The following is a 22971-nucleotide window of genomic DNA, read 5'->3' on the forward strand; positions in this document are numbered from 1 at the left end:
TTGACTTTTGATTAAGAACTTAGCATTTTCATATGGAATTGATTCCTATAGCTTGAGTTGATTGTATCAAATTTTTTGTGGCTAGATTCGAGGCTTCGTAGGGTGATTCGCGAGGTAATGGATTGTTGGAGTAGAGATTTGCGCTATTTGAGGTAAGTAACACTTCTAAACTTGGTTTTGAGGGTATGAATCCCTGCAATTACGTGCTATGTGATTGAGGTTGAAGTGACGCGCATGATAAGTGACGGGCGTGTGGGCGTGTACCGTAGTAATTGTGATTCAGACGATTCCGTGGAACTGTGTAGTTATCTTGTCTGAATATTATTACTGTACTCTATGTGTTAAAGCTTTTGAGCTGTGATTAATGTAAGAAATAATATTTAGGCTATGTGATGGTGCTATTGGGACCCACATTGGTCGTTCTTTGCTGTTAAGTTATTTGCTTAATTGCAGTTATGTACTCAGTCGCATTTATCATTGCATATCATATCTCTGTCTCTATTATCATACGTTGTCACATCATGTATCATTGATTTGGGCTGCTTGGCATGAGTGTTGTGAGCCCGAGAGATTGGAGATATTGATGACTGAGTGAGGCCGAGGGCCTGTTTATGAGTGGAACTGATAGGGATGGGGCTGCATGCCGCAGCAGTTACTATTGACTCATGATGGGATTGGATTGCACGTTGCAACAAGTATTATTGATTCACGACGGGATCGGGCTGCACGCCACAACAGGTTTTATTAGTGCTTGGGCAGGATTCGCCCCTCCGGAGTCTACACACCAATAGTGAGCACAATTACTATTAATTCATGATGAGATCGGGCTGCACGCCGCAGCGGGTATCGTATAGTGCTGAGTGATTGAGTATAATGAGTGAGAATTGAGACAGTCAGGTTGAGTACTCTGAGAGTGTGAGTACGCGAGGCTTTCATTGTGTTGCATAGCATACGACAAGCAAATTGGCTTGTAGATATAGAGATGCCATATTCATCCTATCATTTAGACTTGGCATATTTTATTTTGTATTGAGTTTAACTGTTGAACCTAGAAGCATGCCTACATTCCTGTACTGCTACCTACAGATTATGAGTTTCTCTGAGATATTATTGTCATATTTTCTGTTAATTGCCATACTGTTGAATTCTGTATTTGGATGGTGTTGTTCAAGCTCATCACTGCTTTTACTCCAAAGGTTAGACTTGTTACTTATTAAGTTGGTTGTTCTCACGCTACACCCTGCACCTCATGTGCAGGTCCAGGTATTTCCAGACACGATGATTGCTGATTTCTGGAGTTTCATCAGACGGAGGTTATCGAGGTAGCTGCCTTGGAGTCCGCAAACCTTGACTCTCCTCCTGTATCTTTTAGTTTTATTTACGATGTTGTACCTTCCTAGTCAGTGTTTCATTTGTCAGTCTGTGTTACTGTATAGATGCTCAAATACTCCATGACACCCGGATATTTTGGGAAATTGTGTATTGAGTTGTGGTGTTACATCCGGTTTTCATGAGATTTTTATTTACTTAAACATAGTTCAGTATATTTTTGAATTAAAAATGTTGGAAATTGTGAGTTGTCGGCTTGCCTAGTATCATGATAGACTCCATCACGGAACTTGTGATTTGGGGTCATGACAGGTGATAAGTGGATCCGGCGTGCTTTAGCCCGAATGGCATCACATTATAGCAATATATGCCGAAGTTCGTTATGAACGAAGTTTTTTCCTGGTCCTCTGGGGTCATCTTAATTTGGTTGTACCCGAAGCATCGAGGAAACTCATTAACTCACGCTCGGCCGTCGTATCGATCATTTGATCAATATTTGGCAATGGGAACGAGTCTTTTGTGCACGTCTTATTCAAGTCTTTATAGTCTACGCACATGCAAAATTTATTATTCTTCTTTGGAACTACTACCACGTTAGCTATCCAATTCAGATACTTTACCTCTTGGATTGAACCGATATCAAGTAGGCGAGTTACCTCTTCTTTGATGAATTCATTTCTAGCCTCGGCAATTGTCTGTTTTGACTGTCTTATCGGAGGGATGCTGGGATCCAAGCTCAGCCTGTGTACGGCCACTTCCAGCGGGGTACCTGTCATATCCGGGTGCGACCATGCAAAACAATCGACATTAAATTTAAGAAATTCAATAAATTTGGACCTTAGTTCGGGGTGCAGTATTGTTCCCAAGTGGAATTTCCTTTCCAGGATCTCTTCGAATAATGCGACTTGCTCAAGCTCTTCCATTGTGGAATTTGTTGCGTCCGTCTCTTCTGGTACCTAAAAATACCTTGGCACTTGATAAAATTCTGGCGCCTTTTTCCTCTAGCTGACCTTGCTTGGCTCGGGAGCGACTGCCGGTTCTTGTAATTGCTATGCCCCATGCTCTTTCCCTTTTCTATTGGTAATCGAAATTGCATTCATCTCCCTAGCCGTCAGTTGGTCACCTCTTATTTGTTTAATTCGCTCGGGAGTTGGGAATTTCAACAACTGGTAATATGTCGATGGCGCAACTTTCATCTCGTGCAACCATGGTCTTCCCAGGATGATGTTGTATCTCATATCACCATCCACCACTCAAAAAGAGTCTTCTACATCATCCCTTCAGTGTTCGTGGCAAGCAGGATCTCTCCTCGGGTTGTCACGCTTGCTAGGTTGAACCCGACGAGGAGTTTTGGGGCCGGAACGATGCTTTCAGTAAGTTTGGCTTGCTCCAATACCCTCCAAGTAGGATCCCTGGATCCACTAGGGATATTTAGAGAAATTACCAATGCATCATTGTGCGGCAACAACAATCCATCAGCGTCTTCCTCCATGAAGGTGATATTGTCTTCAGCGACTTCCCAAAGTCTCTTGCTATGGGTTACTGAAACCTTCGGCTTCTTAGCCGCCGAGAAGGTAACCCCATTAATCTCGTTCCTCCCTGAAATCATGTTGATCATTAGGCGCGGGGGATCTTCTCCTGCTTTTGAGGGCTCCGCATTGTCACGACTGCGACCATAATTGTTTTTAGCCCGGTCACCTAAGAATTCCCTGAGATGGCCATTTTTCAGCAGTGTCGCAACCTCTTCGCACAGATGCCGGCAGTCCCCATTCCGGTGACCATTCGTCCTGTGGTATTCGCACCATAAATTAGGATTCCTATGGCTGGTATCGGATCTCATTGGCTTTGGGAACAGTGCTTCTTTAATGTTCCTCATAGTCGACACCAACTCTACTACACTTACGTTTGAAGTTATATTCTGAAAGTCTGGGGTAGGAAGGATATCGAGAACCCGACGTTTCCTTGTCCTATAACGACCTGTTATTCCGGACGTGATCAGTTCTTCTATCAGTAATGGAACTATCCGTCGATCGAAAACCTCGACCGCGTCCTTCGGTTGATTCATAGGGCAAAAAATGGCTCCTCGAAGACCATCATCTGTGTCGAAATCGTCTTTTGATTTCTCTTTATTCTTCTCTCGGCCCTTAACCGATGTCGGGAAACCGAGTTGATCATCCTTAATCCTTACCTTTGACTCGTATTGGTTGCGAACATGTGCCCAGGTTGTCGCTTGTAACTCGAGCAAGCTTTATTTCAATTTCTAGGAAGCATCGAAACTCCTCGGATTCAAACCCTTGGTGAACGCTTTAGCCGCCCATTCATTCGGAATCGCTGGGAGCAACATCCTTTCCTTCTGGAACCGGGTTACAAATTCCCGCATCAACTCAGACTCTCCTTGTGCAATCATGAATATATCGACCTTTCGAGCCTATACCTTTTTGGCTCCAGCATGGGCCTTAATGAAAGAATCTGCGAGCATCTCAAAAGAATTTATGGAATGCTCGGGAAAGAGCGAATACCACGTCAAGGCTCCTTTCGTGAGAGTCTCTCCAAATTTCTTCAGCAACACTGACTCAATCTCGTGGGGAGCTAAATCGTTCCCCTTCACCGCCATTGTATAGGTGGTGATATGATCCTGAGGATCTGAAGTCCCATCGTACGTCCGAAATTTTATACCGATTTGGGATCAATTCTGGTGTCGCGATCAGTTTGTATGATAATTGAGTATATTTCTTTGAGTCTGGCCCTTTGAGCACTGGTGGCGCGCCCGGAATTTGGTCCATGCAGGCGTTCACTTCCCTCATATACCGTAAGAGTTCGTTTTTAATGGGATCACTCTGATTGTTGTGACCGGAACCGTTTCCCCCGACCCTATCGAAGCCGACCTCGTCCCTCGCGGTGTTGTTGTCGACCCTTTGCATTGTTTGATTTGCAGGAGCATCGGGAGGAACTGGACCTCGTCCATTCGCGTTATTGGAAGCACCCGATAATACATGTTTCAGTTCCGTCATAACCTTATCATGCTGTGTGGGATGGCCTAAGATGGCCTCCTGTTGCTCTTGCAACACCCTTACCGCTTCGGCGATGTGCTCTTCTTTAGCATCATTAGGGGTCGCCTGTCGAACATGTCGCGAGTACCACCTGTCATGGACCGGAGTGGCCTCGTTCCCCACACTACGGGTATCACTGATCAAATCCTCGTGCCGGGGCTGATTACCTTGAGCCTCAAGTTTGTGTGTGTCGTCAACACCATTATCTGCCATTTTCTATAATTTTTTTGCTAAAAACAAATTATCAAACACGTTAGTAAAAGAGGCAAGGACCAACTTAATTACACAACTATATAAGCCCCACGTTAGGCGCCAAACTATTTTTTCGTAAAATAGGACAGTTGAATTTATACGTGGTTTATAGACAAGTGAATTAATTTGATCCTGAAATAATAGATGAATTAGATGAAAATGTGATACTTAGCCTTGAGATTGAGATAAAATAGCAAAATGACGATTTCGGGAGTAGGGCTTCCGGGCACAATTGCAATGATATCAATAAACATGAAGATAAAATTGTATTGAGCTTTAAATAGAATATAGCGTGTGTTCGCCAAAACATTCATCGACTAAAATGACAATAAAGCTCGCTATTTATAGCTGCACCTAGGGAACAAAGTCCTAGGATCAAGCCCCTCTTTAATATCAATAATGAGGGCCATTGAAGAAAGTATTACGACACGCAATGAGTGTTATATTCTCTGTAACGGATCGTGTACTTAATGCTATAGAATATTCCTCACTTAATGCTACCGGGTGGCCGACATTTATTTCATCTTTGTGAGCATTACTCTCTCCGGTAATAGACGGTATCGTCGCCTTCGGATTCAACTATCTTCTGTCTTTGGTTCCACGCGTCACTTCCTTATTCGATCATTAATGTAAACATATTTTACCCTATACATCTACATTTGAAATTCACTTATCCAATATTAATTTGAAATTCACTTACGCTCAGTAAGAAGGGTAAAGTGTCCTACGAAAGCTCACCGACTCACAAGAGATCATTAGAGTGTTAAAACATAGTCATATTCCTTACAACAACTTTGTTTGTGAATGCAGATCATTGATGACACAACTGGGGAACCCAGCCATCAGCCATAGCTTTAGAGAGCAGAATCGGCTGGCAAATCTACTAGCTAAGGACGGAGCAAATAAAAGGATTTTTGACAAAACTAGAATTTTGGCAGTTCCTCCGTTGTTTGCCAATGATGCAATATGGGCAAACGCCCTAGGAACTACTTTCATTAGAAAACTTTGGCCCGTAATATATCTACTACTATTTCAAACAATGTTGTCCAACTGGACAACTCCTCTATCGCGCCACCCATATAATTATTATTTTGTTAATTAAGTATCTAATTAATCAACAAAAAATACTCACTAAAAAGGTTAATCTCAATTTTAACTATCTCATTACACTCCTCAATCTCAATCGATAGTGTTTACCTTATATTCTTCCTAATCTATGTTTGTGTGAGTTAGATGTTGCTCTTTACACCTATTAAAAGGGTAACTTAATACACAAAATATCTCGTATTTATGCAGGGTCCGAGGAAGGGCCACAACCCAAAGGGTCCTAGATGCATTTGTAGTTCAGTTTTGTCTTTTATTCTATTACAAACATATGCATTGTAATTAAAAGGGGAGAAGAAAAACAGAAAGGAAAGATATTATTCCAATTAAAGTGTGACAAACAATAAAAGTATTCAATGCCTCTTTCCCTCTCTTGGAATCTCTACTTTTACTCTACAAAACTCCTTTTTGAGTCATGGGAATCAATAATTAAAGAGAAGAAAATATAAAAGATGCATTTTTCTCAAATAATTGCGTACAAGTAAGTTTAATACTACAAATAATTATATTTGCTATAAATTTTAACTAAAAGAGCAAATAAGGCGAGGCCACGTGGCAGACAACTAGTGAATCCTTTATATAATAAGTTTTCCACTATCTTAACCAAACATTTTGGTTTAGGTCACCCCAAGAAAAATAATTTTCCATCTTAGTTTTTCCTAAAAGATATTGTTATAAATAAATTTTGAAATATTTGAACAAGAAATATTCGATTTGGGACATAAGAATCCAAAACCCAATCCCTATGGACAAGGTTAATTCCTTTTACAGATATTATTTTTCAAAAGAATGACTATATTCAAAGTACAAAATTTAATATGTATACATAATTTTATATAAAATTTAGATTTAAAGAAATGATTAGATTCAAGGTACAAAGTTGACCTTTTTTTTTTTAATGTGTGATCAAATCCTAATATCTTATAGTAGTACATAAAAAATATAATAATTAAGTACCAATTTTACACTGTAGTTAAAAATAAGTTAAAATAATTTGACATTTTAAATAAAAATAGAACCATTAACTTTTCAGAAATATTAACTGCTCCTAAACTTTTACTCAGTAATCATTTCATTATCAAATTATAAGTAGTACTACTATTTCTATTTTAATTTTTAACTACAACCCACAGTATTGTTGCAGTTTAGTTGCAATAGTAAGTAAAAATAAAAAACCTCTTCTACTCTTTGGTGTTTCCGGCAGTATCTTCCGCCGTTACGCCGCCGTCAGCCGCCACAATCTTCTACTAAAAAAACTCTGTCATTTTCTTACAAATCCTTTTTGAACCTTAATTTTTGTAAAAGTTTAATTCTGTACTTGCTTTTTAGTTTGTCATTTCACATTAGTTAAATTTCCTGATTTTGACTTGGTCAAGATCTGCTTCAAATTTTGGGATCCGCAGCTTTTTTGCTGATCTACGGCTGCTTCACTTCATATATCGGTCTGATTTAGTCTCCGTAAGTTCACTTTAATTCGTATCTTAAATTTATATCATTTGCTTCAGCTAAGTTTTGTGCTAAAATGATCTGTTGCTTTTGATAATGTTTTTGATCATGTTGTGTTGTTTCTAGTTTAGATCTCACTAAATTAGTCAAAATTAGTCAAAAAATTTGACTTGAAACTGAACATGCTGAAGGAGTCGATGCTCTTGATTTTGACCGACTCAGTTGGTTTACTTGAGCTGTTGTTCTTTCTGATATGAAGTAAGGAGTATGTTTGAATATAGATTTAGATCTATATTCAACCTTAGAAGGTTGAACCCGTAGTTAAGAATTTACGGGTTCATCCAAATAGCTTTGGCTCGAATGCAGAGGCAGATCCAGAATTTGAACTCTACAGGTTCAACCTTCTAAGATTCTTAGAATTGAATCTATTACTCCATCCGTTCCAATTTATGTGAACCTGTTTGACTGGGCACGGAGTTTAAGAAAAAATGAAGACTTTTGGAATTTGTGGTCCTAAACAAATCAAAAAGGGGCCCAGAGTATTTGTGTGGTTATAAAAGCTTCTCATTAGGGGTAGAATTGTAAGTTTAAGCTAAATTATTTCCAAATTTAGAAAGGGGCGTTCTTTTTGGAACGAACCAAAAAGGAAATAGGTTCACATAAATTGGAACGGAGGGAGTATATTTTTAAAATTATGAGTTTAGACCTACTATTTGTTGCAATTTTAGTGAATTTTAACACAAATTTATACCCCGTGCTCAAAGTACTGGGTATAGATAAACCCAGTGTTAATATGCTGCATTTGCCTTTGCTCGAACCCTGTGTATATGTGTTAAAAAGATCCACTAAATAAGTAATAGAGTTTGGACTCAGTAAATCAAATGGGCTGTGGTAGAATTCTGAACTCGAACCTATAATGTTCATAGCCTGGATTTGCATTTGCCCATATAATGGATGGGTTAAGATTTGTTGGTTTTGTGAGTCATTCTTTTAAATTTAGGATATTTACTGAAATGTTGAGTACTGTTAAAGGCCGATTAGTGGATCATTTTTAAAGGTAGAAATAATGAATTGTATATTAAAGTACTTCTTGTTTAATTGCAGGCCCTGTAAGCATGTTTTTTCCCCGAAATGGATTTCGGTTGTAAAATTCTGTGAGCTTCTAGAAATTTCGTGGGGAAATTGAGCTGAAATTCTTGCTTTTTAGATGGAACCGAACATGGAGGAAGCACTAAAAGCTAAAGCAAACGCTGAAAGGAGATTTGTGGAGAAAGACTTTGTGGGTGCAAAACATTATGCTTTAAAAGCTCAGATGATGTACCCCCATTTGGAAGGAATATCGCAAATGGTAGCAACATTTGGAGTGCATAGTGCTGCAGAGACGAAGGTTAATGGAGAATTTGATTTCTATGCAATACTGGGTTTAGATCCCACTGCAGACAAGTCTAAGCTGAAGAAACAGTATAAGAAGATGGCTGTGTTGCTCCATCCGGATAAGAACAAAAGTGTTGGAGCTGATGTTGCATTTAGACTTGTTTCTGAAGCATGGACGGTGTTGTCCGATGGTGCCAAAAGAAGCTCTTACGATCACAGGAGAAGTTTGTTTACTCTGCATGCCTCTGGTGTTGGAAGCTATGACAGTTACTCCAATTCTTCAGCTTCTCATAACAGGCTTGATACATTTTGGACGGTCTGTACCTCTTGTCACGTTCAGTATGAATATCTTAGGAAGTACCTGAACAAAAGACTGTCCTGTAAGAATTGCCGTGGTGTTTTCATAGCTGTGGAAACAGGTTTGGCCCCAGTTAATGGTTCCTATCCCTATAGCTCTTGGTCTAATGGATATGGAAGCCATGGTTGCGGGGTTACATATGTCCCAACAACATCTGTTTATCCTGCAAATAATGGTGTCTCAGGACATCATTCTGGACATGGTTCTGAGCATGTCTCTAATTTGTCCTTTCAATGGAGCTCCAGCCCTGGAAATTCCGCTGCTGTTTTAGATCCCAATGGATCCACAGCTGTCAGTTTTTCGAACCAGGCAGGTAGGAAAATCACCAGAAGAAGAGGCAGGGGGAAGCAAGATATGAAAAAGGTGGTGAGCAACGTGGTTCTTAACGGGTATTCTGTGTGCAATGAACAAATACCCCGCAGGCCTGGTAGACCTGCTAAGAAGATAAAAATTGATCTTGAAGGTACATGTGGCTATAGTAATGGTGAAGTGGCTGCAAAAATTGCTGGAGAAGTTAAAATGACTGACGGAAATGGGTGCGGGAATTTGAAACAAAATGCTAAGCTTCCTACTCCCGCTGAAGTTTCAATAAGAAGATTTTCAGCTGCTCCTGCATTTGATGCAAGACGGTTACTAATTGACAAGGCAAGAGCAGAAATCCGCAAGAAACTGGAAGAAATCAAGTTGGCTTCAGAAGCTGCTGTTGCAGAGGCCCAGAAGAAGAGAAAGGCGGATGCTGAGTTTGGTGAATCAAGTGAAAGACCTAAAATGATCGCACAGGAAAATGCTGTTCATCAGTCAGAACTGAGAAAAACTGGGTCAATGACAATAATAGTCCCAGATTCTGACTTCCATGATTTTGACAAGGATAGATCAGAGGATTGCTTCAAACCTAAGCAGATATGGGCTTTATATGACGAGGAAGATGGTATGCCTCGCTTGTATTGTTTGATCCGCGAAATCATCTCGGTGAAGCCATTCAAAGTTCATATCAGCTACTTGAGTTCGAAATCAGATAGCGAATTTGGGCTGGTAAATTGGTTGGATTCTGGTTTTACCAAGTCGTGTGGAAATTTTAGGGCCTTTAACGCTGAGATCATTGAGCATGTGAACATATTTTCTCACCTGCTAAGTAGGGAGAAAGCTGGAAGGGGTGGTTGTGTTAGAATTTACCCAAAAAGTGGAGACGTTTGGGCTGTATACCGAAATTGGTCACCGGATTGGGACAGAACCACACCAGCTGAAGTAAGGCACCAGTATGAAATGGTTGAGGTTCTTGATGATTATTCCGAAGAGCTTGGTGTCTGTGTTACTCCTTTGATTAAATTAGATGGGTTCAAGACAGTATATCGTAGAAACACAAACAAGGATGCCATTCGATTGATTCGAAGAAGAGAGATGTTACGATTTTCACATCAGGTTCCATCTTGCTTACTGAAAGGTGAAGGAATGAACTTGCCTGAGGGGTGCTGGGATCTTGACCCTGCTGCAACTCCAGACGATTTGCTTCAGCGAGTAAATGACGAGGAGGAGGAAATACCTCGTGAAGCTGAAAGCTCAGTGAGATTTGATCTAAATGAGACATCTCAGGTTGAAACCAAAATGCTGATTGAAGAAAAGCTTAGACAACCAGAGTACTACTCTGGTGTTTCTGACGAGCTCCACAGCACTAGATGTGGTTTGCAGATTCAAGATATCTCAAATGAACCAGAAAACCTGTTCAGGCTTTCCACTGAGCTTCCTCAATCTGTGAAGGAAGTTCAGACTTGTGAAGAACCAACCATAATGGAAAATTTCTCTGACCAGGTGAGCATCTTCGGGCTGTAATGGAAGTATAAGTGAAGGAAAGGCCAAGGGAAAGAGAAAATAAAGATCATTGGTCCTTTTCATTAATCATTCTAACAGTATCGGGATTCTAAATGTATAGATGTAAACACAGCGAAGAGTGATTCTCAAAATATTAGATAGCTCGCAGGATCCAAGCGATCCTTAACACATGCCTCCATTGTTTTAGGTGGGCTGTAGGTCTGATTATCGACATGTAATGGTAATTCTTCTTCTACTGTAGCTGTTTATTATGTCCTATTTTAGTTACTAGAGGAACATATTGTTGATGCATTTGCTTGATGTGCTACCTCTCAGGAACTGCAGTGTTATAAGTCAGTCATTTCCTTGAAATACCCAACTGCTATAGTTTAAATTTCAATGCTATCCTTACATGGTTTCTCTTTAGTGGCAACTAATATTTCCTCCCAACCACATATGCCTTGTGATTGGTTTATGGGGCAAAAGCATGTTTCTAAAACTACAAAAGAAGCTCATACCCTATGTACAAGGAGGTAAAATATACGTTCTTAAAACCATAAAAGGCCAATGCTTATTTTTGTCTAAGAAAAAACTAAAGAAAAGGAAGGATAACGCATTACTTCTATTTTTATTTTTTACATGATTTATACCATTTAATAACTGGAGTATTTTGAAAATGGAACCACACAAGCTTAGGCCAAAATGAGGAATGCGATAAAGGATTGACAAAGGATTTTAAAGAAAAACAAAATATTACTCCATCCGGTCCACAATAGTGATCAATTTGTCTTGGGCATACCTATTAAGGAAATACTAAATTCTAGACAAAAATAGTTAGTGTGACTAAACTACCTTTAATTAAATGTCACCGCATAATTTAATGTGAGGAGTAAAAGACCTTTTAAGGATACGTACATAAGGGTAATTTTGAAAAAATAAGTTGAATTTTTTCTTGAATATATGAATGGACTCTTATTTTGGACCAAAATAAAAAAGATAAATTGGTCACTTATTGTGGACCGGATGGAGTAACTTGTAACCATAAACAAAATCTCCTTTTGAACAAATACCCTCTACTTTGCCATCAAGTTACGAATGGGCCCAGAGTTCAATGCTCCAAATAGGAGAATATTTCGGGTAAATTTTAAAAATAGCCAGATTTACAATTGGTCATTCAAAAATAGCCCAATTTCAAAAGTAATCGAAATTTAGCTACTTTTTATATAAAGATAAATCTGAGCGAAAACACTGTTCAAAACCCGGAAAATACTCCAATATATTATGCTGGAGTTCCAGCATAATATACTTGAACTCCAGCATATTATAGTGGAGTTCCAGAATAAGTATGCTGGAACTCCAGCATAATATGATGGAGTTCCAGCATAAGTACACTAGAACTCCAGCATAATTTACTGAAGTTCCAGCAAGTATATTGGTCCAGTATAATATACTGGAGTTTGGAGCACCGGTGCTCCAGTCTCCAGTATATTATATTGGAGCCGGCAAAGTATACCGGTCCAGCATAATATGCTGGAGTTCATACACAAGTGCACCGAACTCCAGTATATTATGCTGGACCGGTCTCTATTGCAGCAAAATAGTGGCTATTTTTCATTGACTTGGTAAATGCTGGCTATTTTTGATTGACCAGTCCGAAAACTGACTATACCGTGCTATTTTTACGAATATTTCCCAACAAAAAAAAAATTCCCCTATAACCCAACTCGAAATATCTAATGGTAGAAATGACACTAGATAGCCACTTTAACAATTAGTCAACGCAATTTGAATTTTAATTTTTTGGTTTAAATTTTCGGAACAAAAATATCTTGAATTGTACGAAGTTAAAATTTTTGGCTTAAAATTTCGGCACAAAACAATTACTTATTTAGAAAATAGTCAAATAGGTTTATTTTACTGCTGATAGTACACTGTAAAGGTTTACACCTTCGTAAAAATGGGGCTTGTGATATGTGAATTAAGGAATCAATAGACCCAACGACTTTATGCTACGACGACCAAACTTGAGAAGATCAAAACCAGTTGGTGTGACAAAGAAAAACCAAAAATGAATCCTCAAATCTGGCACAAAGTGGCTGCTATTTCTGGTAATTTACTTCTTTTTGGATACTCCACCATGTCAATTTCTTCTGTTTTCCATTTGTTATTGAAAAATCCTTTCTGGGTTTAAAGAATCTTTAACTTTGGAAAACAGGTGTAGCTGCTCTTGGGTTAGGAACTTATGGAGCTCATGTCTTCAAGCCCAAAAATCCCACTTACAAAGAGGTTCTTGTTTTCTTTTTACTCTTTTTTCTCAATTTTTTTAGATGAAAATTCTCTTTTCCATCATTTAGTGTAGGGTAAGAGTAATCAGAAAAAAAAAAGTTTTAATTTTTGGATTATTTTGTTGCAATTGGTAATTAAAGGTGTGGCATACTGCATCACTGTACCATTTGGTTCACACTGCTGCCCTTGTTTCTGCTCCTATCACTAAACATCCAAACATTGTGAGTTCCTTAACTGCATATTTATCTTTGTGACCTATTTAAAGCCTTCAACTTTGCTGGGTGATGGATATAATCTGGTTTTTTTCTCTCTTTCCTTTTTTGGTTGTAGTTTGGAGGATTGCTAACTGGTGGAATTATCGCTTTCTCTGGAACGTAAGTACTTCTAGTTCAGTGGTTTGATTTTGTCACATTGTCCAACTTCTATAATATGAATGCCAAAAGGATCTTTCTAGGTTTTATCTGGGTGAGAGTCTCTGTGAACAAATCAATATGTGAATTTGTACGATAGCAGCCGGGTGCACTAAGCTCCCGCTATGCGCGGGTTCCGGAGAAGGAACGGACCACAAGGGTCTATTGTATGCAGCCTTACCCTGCATTTCTACAAGAGGCCGTTTCTACAGCTCGAATCCGTGATCTCTTGGTCACATGACGAGAACTTTACTAGTTACGCCAAGGCTCCCCTAAATTTGTAAGATGATTGACACTAAATAGAGTGGAGGTCTAGTTAAATAAATTCACCCTGAAATTTGCAGTGTTATGCAAATTGAAGTACTCTCGCCTAACCAAATGAAGGGTGGTTTGGCATATGAAAGTCAAATTGTCCAATCTCTGGTTAAATTCGGACAAAGTATGGAGTTTTAAGAAAAAAATTCAAAACTATATAGTAAGAAATATAATAGATCATAGTTTTAAAAATTTTAAAGTATTCTGAAAATGTTTAAGCAAATCTTTGTCAAAGGAAAGCTTATATGACTCTCTAAATGGTAACAATAATGTCATAGAAGACGGAATGATAGAGTATAATTATCTTAGTTAGAATCTTCTTATTTAGGATAGAGACTGTATGCCCGTGTATGATAAGTGTGAGGTTTAGAGATTTCTAGTTTCAAAGAAAATTTGTTTTAAAAGAAAAATTATTTAGTTTCAGAACGAACTCTGCCCGAATAGAGCAGAATGAATACAAAGGATTAATTTTTACTTTTGGTTCCGACGAACGAATAATCATTGAGTCATCCTCCTTGAGTACAACACATACAAAGAGACATCCAATAATTAGAACCTTATAGATAGAGGGAGATATTTCTATAATTAGTTCGTTTTTGTTCTATTTTTCTGTCTCCCATCTAATAGCAAACACAACTAGTTTGGAATTTAAGGAGTAGTTTATTGAATGATCTCTCATAATTGGCACCCTTTGGTGTTTGCTGTTAATTAGCAATACTTGGTTTGTAGAAATGTACATGAAAACATAATGTTCATGGTCTACTGATGATGCCTGAATGATCATATCCACCATTTTTATTCATGAGATTTATTGTTTTGGTACTTGAATGTTGAAATATTGTAGTATGTATTTACTTGTGAATGAGGTATTTAGATCATATGTGATCTTAAACAAACTTTCAACATTTGGTGGTCAAAACTAAAATGCTGGTTGGTCTGCAGGTGCTATGCAGTTGCACTTCTGGAAGACAGGAAATACTCAACCTTAGCTCCCTTCGGTGGCTTTGCATTTATTGCTGCTTGGGCAAGTTTATTGTTTTAGGAGAATGAATGTCCGGACTTACCACATCGAACTTGAAGTTGCTAAACTTGATTGATGCTGCAGATTTAATGAGTGCTTGGTGAATCAGACTTGCTCGTGACACTTCCCTGTTTCACTTTCGGTAAATAGGAATGAAACTGGTGGAAATTTCCTGTAAGCATCATTTGACAGTTCTTGAATTTGTAAAAGAGATGTTAAGTTCTATATACCGTATGCTTCATATAGACTATTCGCTCCTCATGTATGTTGGTATTAAGCGCCAAAATTGATTTGAATACGAAGTTAACAATAAATTTGAGCTTTGATATTGATTTACAATGGTGCATGAGCCTGAGTTTTATCTGTATAGCAAGTGGAGTCACCCTGGTCAATTAAGCCGAGGTATGACAATTGAGTTCATTTAGCTCTTATTTTTTTCATATGAATTTTAATTTGTTTACAAGGACAAGCTGAAATTGCATTGTATGAGTAAAGAAGCACAAAATAAAGATAAATTAATGCATGTCACTATTGCATGACAAGCAGCTGATATCTCAAACTTTCAGTAGCAAAGGCTACAACACATTGAATTCTAAATACTCAAATCCAGAATATAGTCAGTTGTTTAATGTCCTGGACTATCTTTCTTGGCTTAAATGATTAAGAGATTGAAAAGCAATAAGCACTAGGGCATGTACTCGTAGTGGCAAGAATTATAACCTGTAACCAAACAAAATGTGGAGCAAAAGTTAGCTGATGTGTTTGTATACCAAGAATAGAATTAGTTGAGAAAAAAAAAAAAAGAGAAAGAAAAAGCAATTACTAATAAAAGTAAAGTTTCCTAATAGCACATGATAGTATATAAGATGATGCAGATCCATGCTGGGCTTAGCTTAAAGGGTTTCACATGGGCTCATGTTCTCTTTTTCTCTTTATACTTTAACATGGTTGGAGTCTTCTTTTTTTTTTTTTTTTTTGTTAAAAAGGCAGCCCGGTGCCCTAAGCTCGCTCTATGCACGGGATCCGGGGAAGGGTCCGACTACACAAGGGTCTATTGTATGCAGCCTTATCTTGCATTTCTGCAAGAGAGTGTTTCCACGGCTCAAACCCATGACCTCCTGGTCACATGGCAGCAACTTTACCAGTTACGTCAAGGCTCCTCTTCATAGGGGTAGGGGATTAGAAAGTGCAGAGTCGAACCCAAGGTGAAAGCTCAAATAGCAAACCAACTGAGCTACTAAGATTCGGACTCTTCTTCTTTTGGATATGCTTTCATGTGATAGCATGACCTAGACATTCCTTTGGACACAAGATAGGTTTTTCCTTTTACTTTGTTTTTTCACTTTATTCTAGATGTCATTGATGCATTTGGATACTGAACTAACAATACCTCTGAGATATATTGTTCTTAAATTATAGAGATAACTCAACAAAAGATGCTATGCATATTTTATACCTTTGCAGAAAAGGAATGAAAACAGAATAAGGACTAAGATACTTACTAGGATCAACTTGAGTAATCATGGCAGCATTATTGAAGAAACAACTTCCACCTTTCTTCTTATACTTCTGAAAGTAATTATTAAAGGCATAAGAAGCATGGTCTTTTACAGTGTTTGGGTAATAGCAAACTTTGTCCTTTTGAATCTTGCTACAATCTGCACCCCCTTTTCCACATGCCCAATCTAATGCCACCTGCAACTCATTATCTGGTGTTTGCTCATCTGCTATACACCATTCTTCTAGCTGCCCATTCACTATTTTCATACATTGAAAGAGAAAAAGGAAAAATAAAATGAGACTATGAACAATAACAAACAATAACATACCCGGTGTGACACTACATGTGGGGTCTAGGGAGGGTAGAGTGTACGCAAACTTTACCTCTACCTTATGTGAGGTAGAGAGGTTGTTTCCGATAGACCCTCAGTTTAGGGCAGCCCGGTGCACAAAGCATCCCGCGTTCACGTAGGATTGGCCGAAGGGCTGCACCCAAAGGGGGTGTAATGTAGGCAGCCTACCCTGACGCAAGCATCAGTGGCTAATTCCACTGCTCGAACCTGTGACCTATAGGTCACACGAAGACAACTTGGCCGATAGACCCTCAACTTAAGAAAAACAAAATGAGACTATCAAAGGATACTAAATCTAAAACTTAATCTTCTGAATGCAAATAAATTGGAGTTTTACCTGAATTTTTTGTAATAAACATCAAAAGCAGTAGAGCAAGAAAAATTCTTGGTATAGCAATTGACATACTTCTGTGTAGCAAAGTAAGAGAGACTTACTTTGGGGGTTTGGAAAGGGTGGTGGGAATAGTGGTGCTCACTGACAGTTATCTAGATTTATAATGTAAAATATGCACAATTTTCTGTACATTATTTTGTTGGTATTTGATGAAGTGGGATACTATCCAGGTTTCACATGATGGGTAAACCAATAAAATTTGTTTTTTTACTAAAGTTGTTTTGATATTTTATTAGAAGAGATTCTGATTTTGAAACTTTAAAAATCTCACAGCTTTCCAATTGATAGCTAGAGTTTCCAACTTCAACATGGTAGCATATATAAAATATGCTGCTGACCTTAGACCACATATACAAGTGCTCTAAATGTAGGCTATATGTTATTCTTGTCATAAAAAGACTAATGAATAACAAGACATCTTCACGTCTTCTGTTTTTGTACCAAGTAGAAATGGGTGAAAATTGTTTGTACCAAGTAGAAATGGGTGAAAATTGTTTATCCGAAAAACAGTACAGTTGAATTTATACGTGGTTTCTAGACAAATGAATTAATTTGATCCTGAAATAATAAGATGATTGAAGAAATATATAACACTTAGCCTTGGTAGGAAGAAGAAATAACAGAAATAAGATTCTGGTAATGAAGCCTTCGGGCGCAACAGTGATAAGAACAATAATAAGGACAGAAAATAAGAAGATAAAATTGTATAGAGCTTTTTCTAGATTGTAGTCTTAGTTTGCCAGAAAATTCCTCTTTTTACAATGATAACAGAGCTTACTATTTATAGCTAGGTCTAGGGAAAGAAGTCCTAGGATCGTGCCTTTTAGTGCCAATTATGAGGGCCATTGATGAAAATGTAACAGTGAACATAAATGTCAAATTCCTTGTAACGGGCAACATACTTAATGCTGTGGAATATTCTCCATTGAATGCTACCAGGCGAAGAGTAATTATTGCATCCTTATGAGTGTCATTCTTTCCGGTATCAAAAGGGATAATTGCCCTCGGTTCCACGTGTCATTCTTTTAAGCGGCCACCTGGCATAACATATTTTACCCTATATAGATAGTCCCCCTGCTTTCCGGTGACATCGCTTTGTTTTACCGGAAAGTTGGTAGAAACACTCTTTTGGTGGGAATTACTATGATTCCTTCTGAAGGCTTCTAAAGGTTGATTAGACGCATGTCTCTCCGTATTTAATGCCCCGAACACGCGTTATCCCACGATTCAGCATAACTTTTGCCGGTTATCGAGGTAATCATGGCCATGAATTTAGCCGCTAAAATTTTTGCTTATACGCATCAACCTTCTCCCTTTATACTTTATAATTTTCCAAACTTTCTAAAATCTTTCTTGCTATTACTCAACCTTTCTGCAACTCTCTTCAAACGAGAAAGCTTTCCCTTCTTTCATAACATACAATGGCTTCATCTTCAAAAAATACTAGTTCTTCAAAGAACAAAAACAAAGTCGAGGACGCTGCTCCTCCAACGGTGGACTCTATCATTCCTAGAAGTCTTGTTACATTAAAAGACTTCAAGAGAAATTCCCTTCAGCTCTCCCTCGCACGTGAGCTGTTGGTAGATACTCTTCTTCCATCCATCCTTCCAATATTTCTGTTGTGAAGGAAGATTGTCGCTGTCCCAATTTGGATATTGTTGCTCCTGATCTAACGGAGCGAGTAACCCCACCCAGGGAGGGTTTGACGTATATTTACACGTATCCCTTTACTTTGGGTGCGCTCTTTTTGGGCGGAGAGCTTGACTTCATTATTGCGGAGTTTTACCTGCGCTAGCAAGTATGTTTGGCACAAGTAAGTCCTTCTGTTTGGAGGATGATTGCATGTCTTCGGCGCTTGCGCCAAGAAACGGGAGAGGAGCTATCTTTAGCTCATGTGATGAATCTCTATTCCCCCAAATCTTTCACGGGGGAATGATAAACTTCAGTAAACGCGGCCATCATGCTTTATTATCTAGCATGATGACAATGACCATGGGTGGATGGAATGGCTCGTTGTAGTTGCCACCAATAATATCATTCTGGCAGTGGCTTCATCCGGTATCATAGAACCGCACTCGTAAGTTCCTTGTTTAATATTTCATATTCCTTTTATCAAGGATTCTTCCATATCTGTATTGATCCTTCATCCTTCGATCGTTTTAACAACTCGATGGGTTCCACCTATGGTTGAAGGCTTGGACCAGTGGGTCCAGAAAATCTTGGACGTCACTACGCCCGAAACCCGTACGTGGAAAGAACTGACCCTCAAATAGGGGTGGAAGGCCAAAAATCATGGTAACTTGGACTCACCTTGTTTCAGCCTTTTACGTAAGGAAAATTGATTGATCCCTTCTATCTTTTCTAGAAACAGGTCTACCTGTGGGCTCAGTTGTCGTCCCCAAGGAGGATGTTTTGGCTGACCCTGCTGATGCGGCGAGGCTGCTTCAGGAGGTGCTCACTCGAAAAAGTATCTCCAGGCCTGCTTCGAGTACAAGTGTTTTGTTATGAAGTCCCCTGCCGGAGAACAAGCAACCAAAAAGAAGGCGTTCTTCCACGGCCAGGGTAAAGAATAAGAGGGTGAAGACTATTGTCCCCGAGTCATCTCCGAAAGTTATGATGACTAGCCCTCCTCCTGGGCCGGTCATAGACGCCATGATGATTGACGACGATGGAGAAGCTAGTGAAGATGGAGCTTCTCTACAAAGAAGGCGACGATCCTCATCAACTCAACAGAATTCTCAATCTGTTGAGTTAGTTACACCAACCGAGGATGATGTCTCGGCACTTTGGGGGGAGTTTGATTTGGTAGAAAATGCCAACTCCCGTTTCTGGGCCCAGATGTTGTTCACGGTACTGCTGGGTTGACTACTGGGTCCTTGCCCTCTTCGGTTGGCAAGCATCCAACAACTAGCACTGCATTTGACGCGGCTGCTTCTTGTCCTTCATCGCCATCAGCTTTTTCTCCTTCTTCCCCAGCTATTCCATCAACAACTGCTACATCATCTCCACCGGTCGCACCGAACCACGAAGAAGATGTTCCTCTTCCCCACTCCCCAATTCATGGGAATTTGGGGCAAAATTATGCTACCCTTTCTGAAGATCCAAAAAGGAGGGGGAATGTTACTCTTTAGGTCTCTGCCGGATGCAACTTTCTATCCCGGCCGGTTGAACTTGCTAATTACCTGAAGCCTTTGGCTTGAGAGAAAGATTGGGAAAAGATTTAGGCACTCTCTGGAGAATGTTTGCTGAACAACGCCATGCACAACGCCGCAGCGGTACATTCCTTTCTTCCTTTTCTATTTCTTCTATTTTTGCCTAAACATATCATGAGTTTTGCCTTTCTTGCTTTGTAGGTCAACTTTCTTGCTTCCAAGGGCCTTCAGAAGTTGATTTGCGAGAGGGAAGAAGTTACCTCCTCACGGGATCAACTTTTGGTTGAACGGGATCAAGCCGTTATTCGCCTTTTGGAATTGGAAACCAAAGATCCCGAGGCTGTTGTATTGAAGGATCATTTACAGCAAAGCGAGCAAGAGGTGAAAACCTTTAGCCAAGAGATCGCCCCGTTGAGGGTTCAGTTTAAAGAAGCTAAGGCTAAATGGGTTGAAGGGCAAAATGTCATTCTTGTTGCATCTTATCGCGAGGCCGCCTTTGCTGAAAGATTGATCAACTTAGAGGCAGCCTTGAATTCCAAGTCTGAAGAGCTTGCTACTGCGGGGACGAAATATGCACAGTTGGAGGAGAAGTATAAGAAGACCCTTGAGCACAATTCAGCTCTACTGTCCGTGATCTTGACGTTAGCCTCAAGTCTATTAAATCTGCCTAGGAAAATCTCTCTGCCGAGGTGACTCAACTCAAAGAAGAACTTAAGCTCCGAGCGGCTTCCCTCATTGTTGAGAAAACTTACCCCATGTACAGCATGAGCAGAAAAACCTTGGAGGAGGCCAAAGCTCCAAGGCCCGTGAGCTTGAGTTAGCTGCTAATAACAGACTCCCGGAGGGTCCCTCGGCAGAGCTTGATGCTCCTGGTTCTTCTGGTTCAGGTTCTAAATTTTCGGGAACTGAAGAGGAACCGTAAGGTGATAATGTTGAAGGCCAAACTGTTGAGGCACCGGCGAATTTCTACTTCCACTGGGGCGCAGATACTTATCTTCCACCGGATTCCGAAGAGGCAGTAGTTTAGCTTTTCCTTTCTTTTCCCCACTTTTGTACTTGTGCCATTTCGGCACGTTTATAAAAACATTTTTTTGTTCACGTATTGTACGAATCTTTTTGAGTTCTTTCGTTTGCAAGTTTTAACTTTTGCACTCCTTTTTTGCTTAAGTATTCTACGCAAATTTCACTGTTTGCGTCTGATTATGTACGACTTTGGGGCGTATTTTTTCCTTCAAAAGCGTTAGGATTTCGGGCACAATTTCATCCAAAATCAACTCTTTAACGTGAGGATTTTCATAAGTATTTGCACAAGTTTGCTTTTTGCGTCTTTTCATATAAGGCTTTGGGTGTGTTTTTCCCCGAAGGCATTTTGACTCCGGGCATAAATTCTTCTGAAACCAACCCTTTAATGTGAGGGTTTTTATAAGAGAGGGACCTCTTATATTTACGGTGCTCTTGAAAAGGACGTCTCCCGTTCATTACGGCACTGGCATTTGAAGTACTTGTTTAACTTTCAAATGACAAAATTAATTCATCGTTCAGACAAGAAACAAGATAGAAATAAAAGGACTTCATTTTATTCCTTCCATTTTTAAAATGTACATAAGCATTTGTTATGCTAAAAAAGAAACTGCCATTCACTTGTGGCTAACTTATAAAACTTGTTTCTACGGGGCTAGCCGCGCAATCCCCGGCCCCGATGATACAACTATGTTTTCAATTTTCGTTCTCTGGTCGACGTGGCAGTCATTGTTGCTTTATCCTCATATCATCCCCCCAGTGTTTGAATGCGAAGAAAGTGAATTGGAACACTGGAAATCTTGCACCTTCGAGGATCCCACTAATGAATTGCGAGATAATCCTTAACTTGGTAACTTACTTTGCTTCCCATGAGGAATTTATGCTATCAAGCGAAGGACTATCTAACAACCCTCCAGTGGTTTGCACTTATGAATGGTCGGGTAACCTTTGATTGACAGCAAACTTAAATTCCCAGTGAAAATTTTGCTATAGAGCCAAGATTATCTAACTGTCCCAGAGTGGCTCTTAGCTTATGTGCCTTGTTATTAAAGGTCTTACTGCTTCTGTTTGAAGCCATTTTCGTAGTATAATATCTATTGCTGCCTCGTTAAAAATGTTGCCAGAAAAATTCAGTTGGGACAAAAACTGAACGAAGGGAAAAAGAGTGCAGCACATACTTTTAGTATAGGTGATGTTTATCAGCGATAATATCTTTTAAGGTGTGCCACGTTCCAGTTGCTAGGCAGCTTTTCTCCATCTTGATTCTCCAATTCATATGAACCTTTCTCGGTGACAGCTGAAACCCGGTAGGGACCTTCCCATGTTGGACCTAGTTTCCTCGCGTTGAGCTCCCGGGTGTTTTGAGTTACTTTCCTCAGGACCAAGTCTCCTACTTTGAAATAACGAAGGTTGGTTCTTTGATTATAATATCTCTCCATTCTCTGCTTTGGGGCTGCCATCTTATATACGCCAAGTCCCTGCACTGATCAAGTAGCTCCTGGTTGACTAACATTGCTTCATTGTTTGGCTCTTCACCTGCTTGGAAATATCTCAAGGTGGGTTCCCCTACTTCCACCGGGATCAATGCTTCTGCCTCTTACACAAGGAAAAGGAGTTTCTCCTGTGCTTGATTTGGCCGTTGTTCGGTACGCCCATAAGACTCCAGGAAATTCTTCGGACCATTTACCTTTAGCCGCTTCCAACCTTTTCTTGAGGTTTTGTACAATCACTTTGTTTGTTGACTTGATAACATCAAAATAAGAGTGAAAAGGACTGGCATTTATTCGAGTTTTAGTATTTC

At 39.4% G+C, this 22971-nt stretch overlaps 3 protein-coding genes across 4 annotated transcripts; 2 read left to right on the top strand and 1 right to left on the bottom strand.

Moving 5' to 3' along the window:
* LOC109228680 lies at nucleotides 6831-11124 on the top strand. The gene is made up of 2 exons (XM_019393842.1): nucleotides 6831-7193; nucleotides 8286-11124. The coding sequence occupies exon 2, from the start codon at nucleotides 8389-8391 to the stop codon at nucleotides 10738-10740; it is 2352 nt and encodes a 783-aa protein (XP_019249387.1). The 5' UTR covers nucleotides 6831-7193; nucleotides 8286-8388; the 3' UTR covers nucleotides 10741-11124.
* LOC109228682 (transmembrane protein 256 homolog) lies at nucleotides 12666-15087 on the top strand. Its single transcript, XM_019393845.1, has 5 exons — nucleotides 12666-12827; nucleotides 12935-13005; nucleotides 13146-13226; nucleotides 13336-13379; nucleotides 14673-15087. Exons 1-5 carry the CDS (start codon nucleotides 12788-12790, stop codon nucleotides 14770-14772), a joined length of 336 nt encoding a protein of 111 aa, XP_019249390.1. The 5' UTR covers nucleotides 12666-12787; the 3' UTR covers nucleotides 14773-15087.
* Nucleotides 15242-17145, bottom strand: LOC109228681 (glucan endo-1,3-beta-glucosidase 12-like). 2 transcript variants are annotated; one of them, XM_019393844.1, is made up of 3 exons: nucleotides 17040-17145; nucleotides 16254-16508; nucleotides 15242-15471 (listed from the first exon to the last, which is right to left on the bottom strand). In XM_019393844.1, coding segments are annotated over exons 1-3 (291 nt in total). In that variant the 5' UTR covers nucleotides 17041-17145; the 3' UTR covers nucleotides 15242-15436. The 2 variants fall into 2 exon arrangements, with proteins under 2 accessions (XP_019249389.1, XP_019249388.1); XM_019393843.1 differs by having other exon boundaries at nucleotides 16942-17114.

The sequence above is a fragment of the Nicotiana attenuata genome, chromosome 7 (assembly GCF_001879085.1).
Source record: "Nicotiana attenuata strain UT chromosome 7, NIATTr2, whole genome shotgun sequence".
In the NCBI taxonomy this organism is placed as follows: domain Eukaryota; kingdom Viridiplantae; phylum Streptophyta; class Magnoliopsida; order Solanales; family Solanaceae; genus Nicotiana; species Nicotiana attenuata.

Excerpts from the sequence above, each read along its gene's own strand:
- LOC109228680 (XM_019393842.1), top strand. The coding sequence starts at position 8,389 with ATGGAACCGAACATGGAGGAAGCACTAAAAGCTAAAGCAAACGCTGAA.
- LOC109228682 (XM_019393845.1), top strand. The coding sequence starts at position 12,788 with ATGAATCCTCAAATCTGGCACAAAGTGGCTGCTATTTCTG. Across the intron at positions 12,828-12,934 it reads CAAAGTGGCTGCTATTTCTG|GTGTAGCTGCTCTTGGGTTA; the intron begins GTAATTTACTTC and ends TTTGGAAAACAG. Across the intron at positions 13,227-13,335 it reads TCACTAAACATCCAAACATT|TTTGGAGGATTGCTAACTGG; the intron begins GTGAGTTCCTTA and ends TTTTGGTTGTAG.
- LOC109228681 (XM_019393843.1), bottom strand. The coding sequence starts at position 17,008 with ATGTCAATTGCTATACCAAGAATTTTTCTTGCTCTACTGCTTTTGATG. Across the intron at positions 16,509-16,941 it reads GTTTATTACAAAAAATTCAG|TGAATGGGCAGCTAGAAGAA; the intron begins GTAAAACTCCAA and ends GTATGAAAATAG. Across the intron at positions 15,472-16,253 it reads GATTACTCAAGTTGATCCTA|GTTATAATTCTTGCCACTAC; the intron begins GTAAGTATCTTA and ends GTTTGGTTACAG.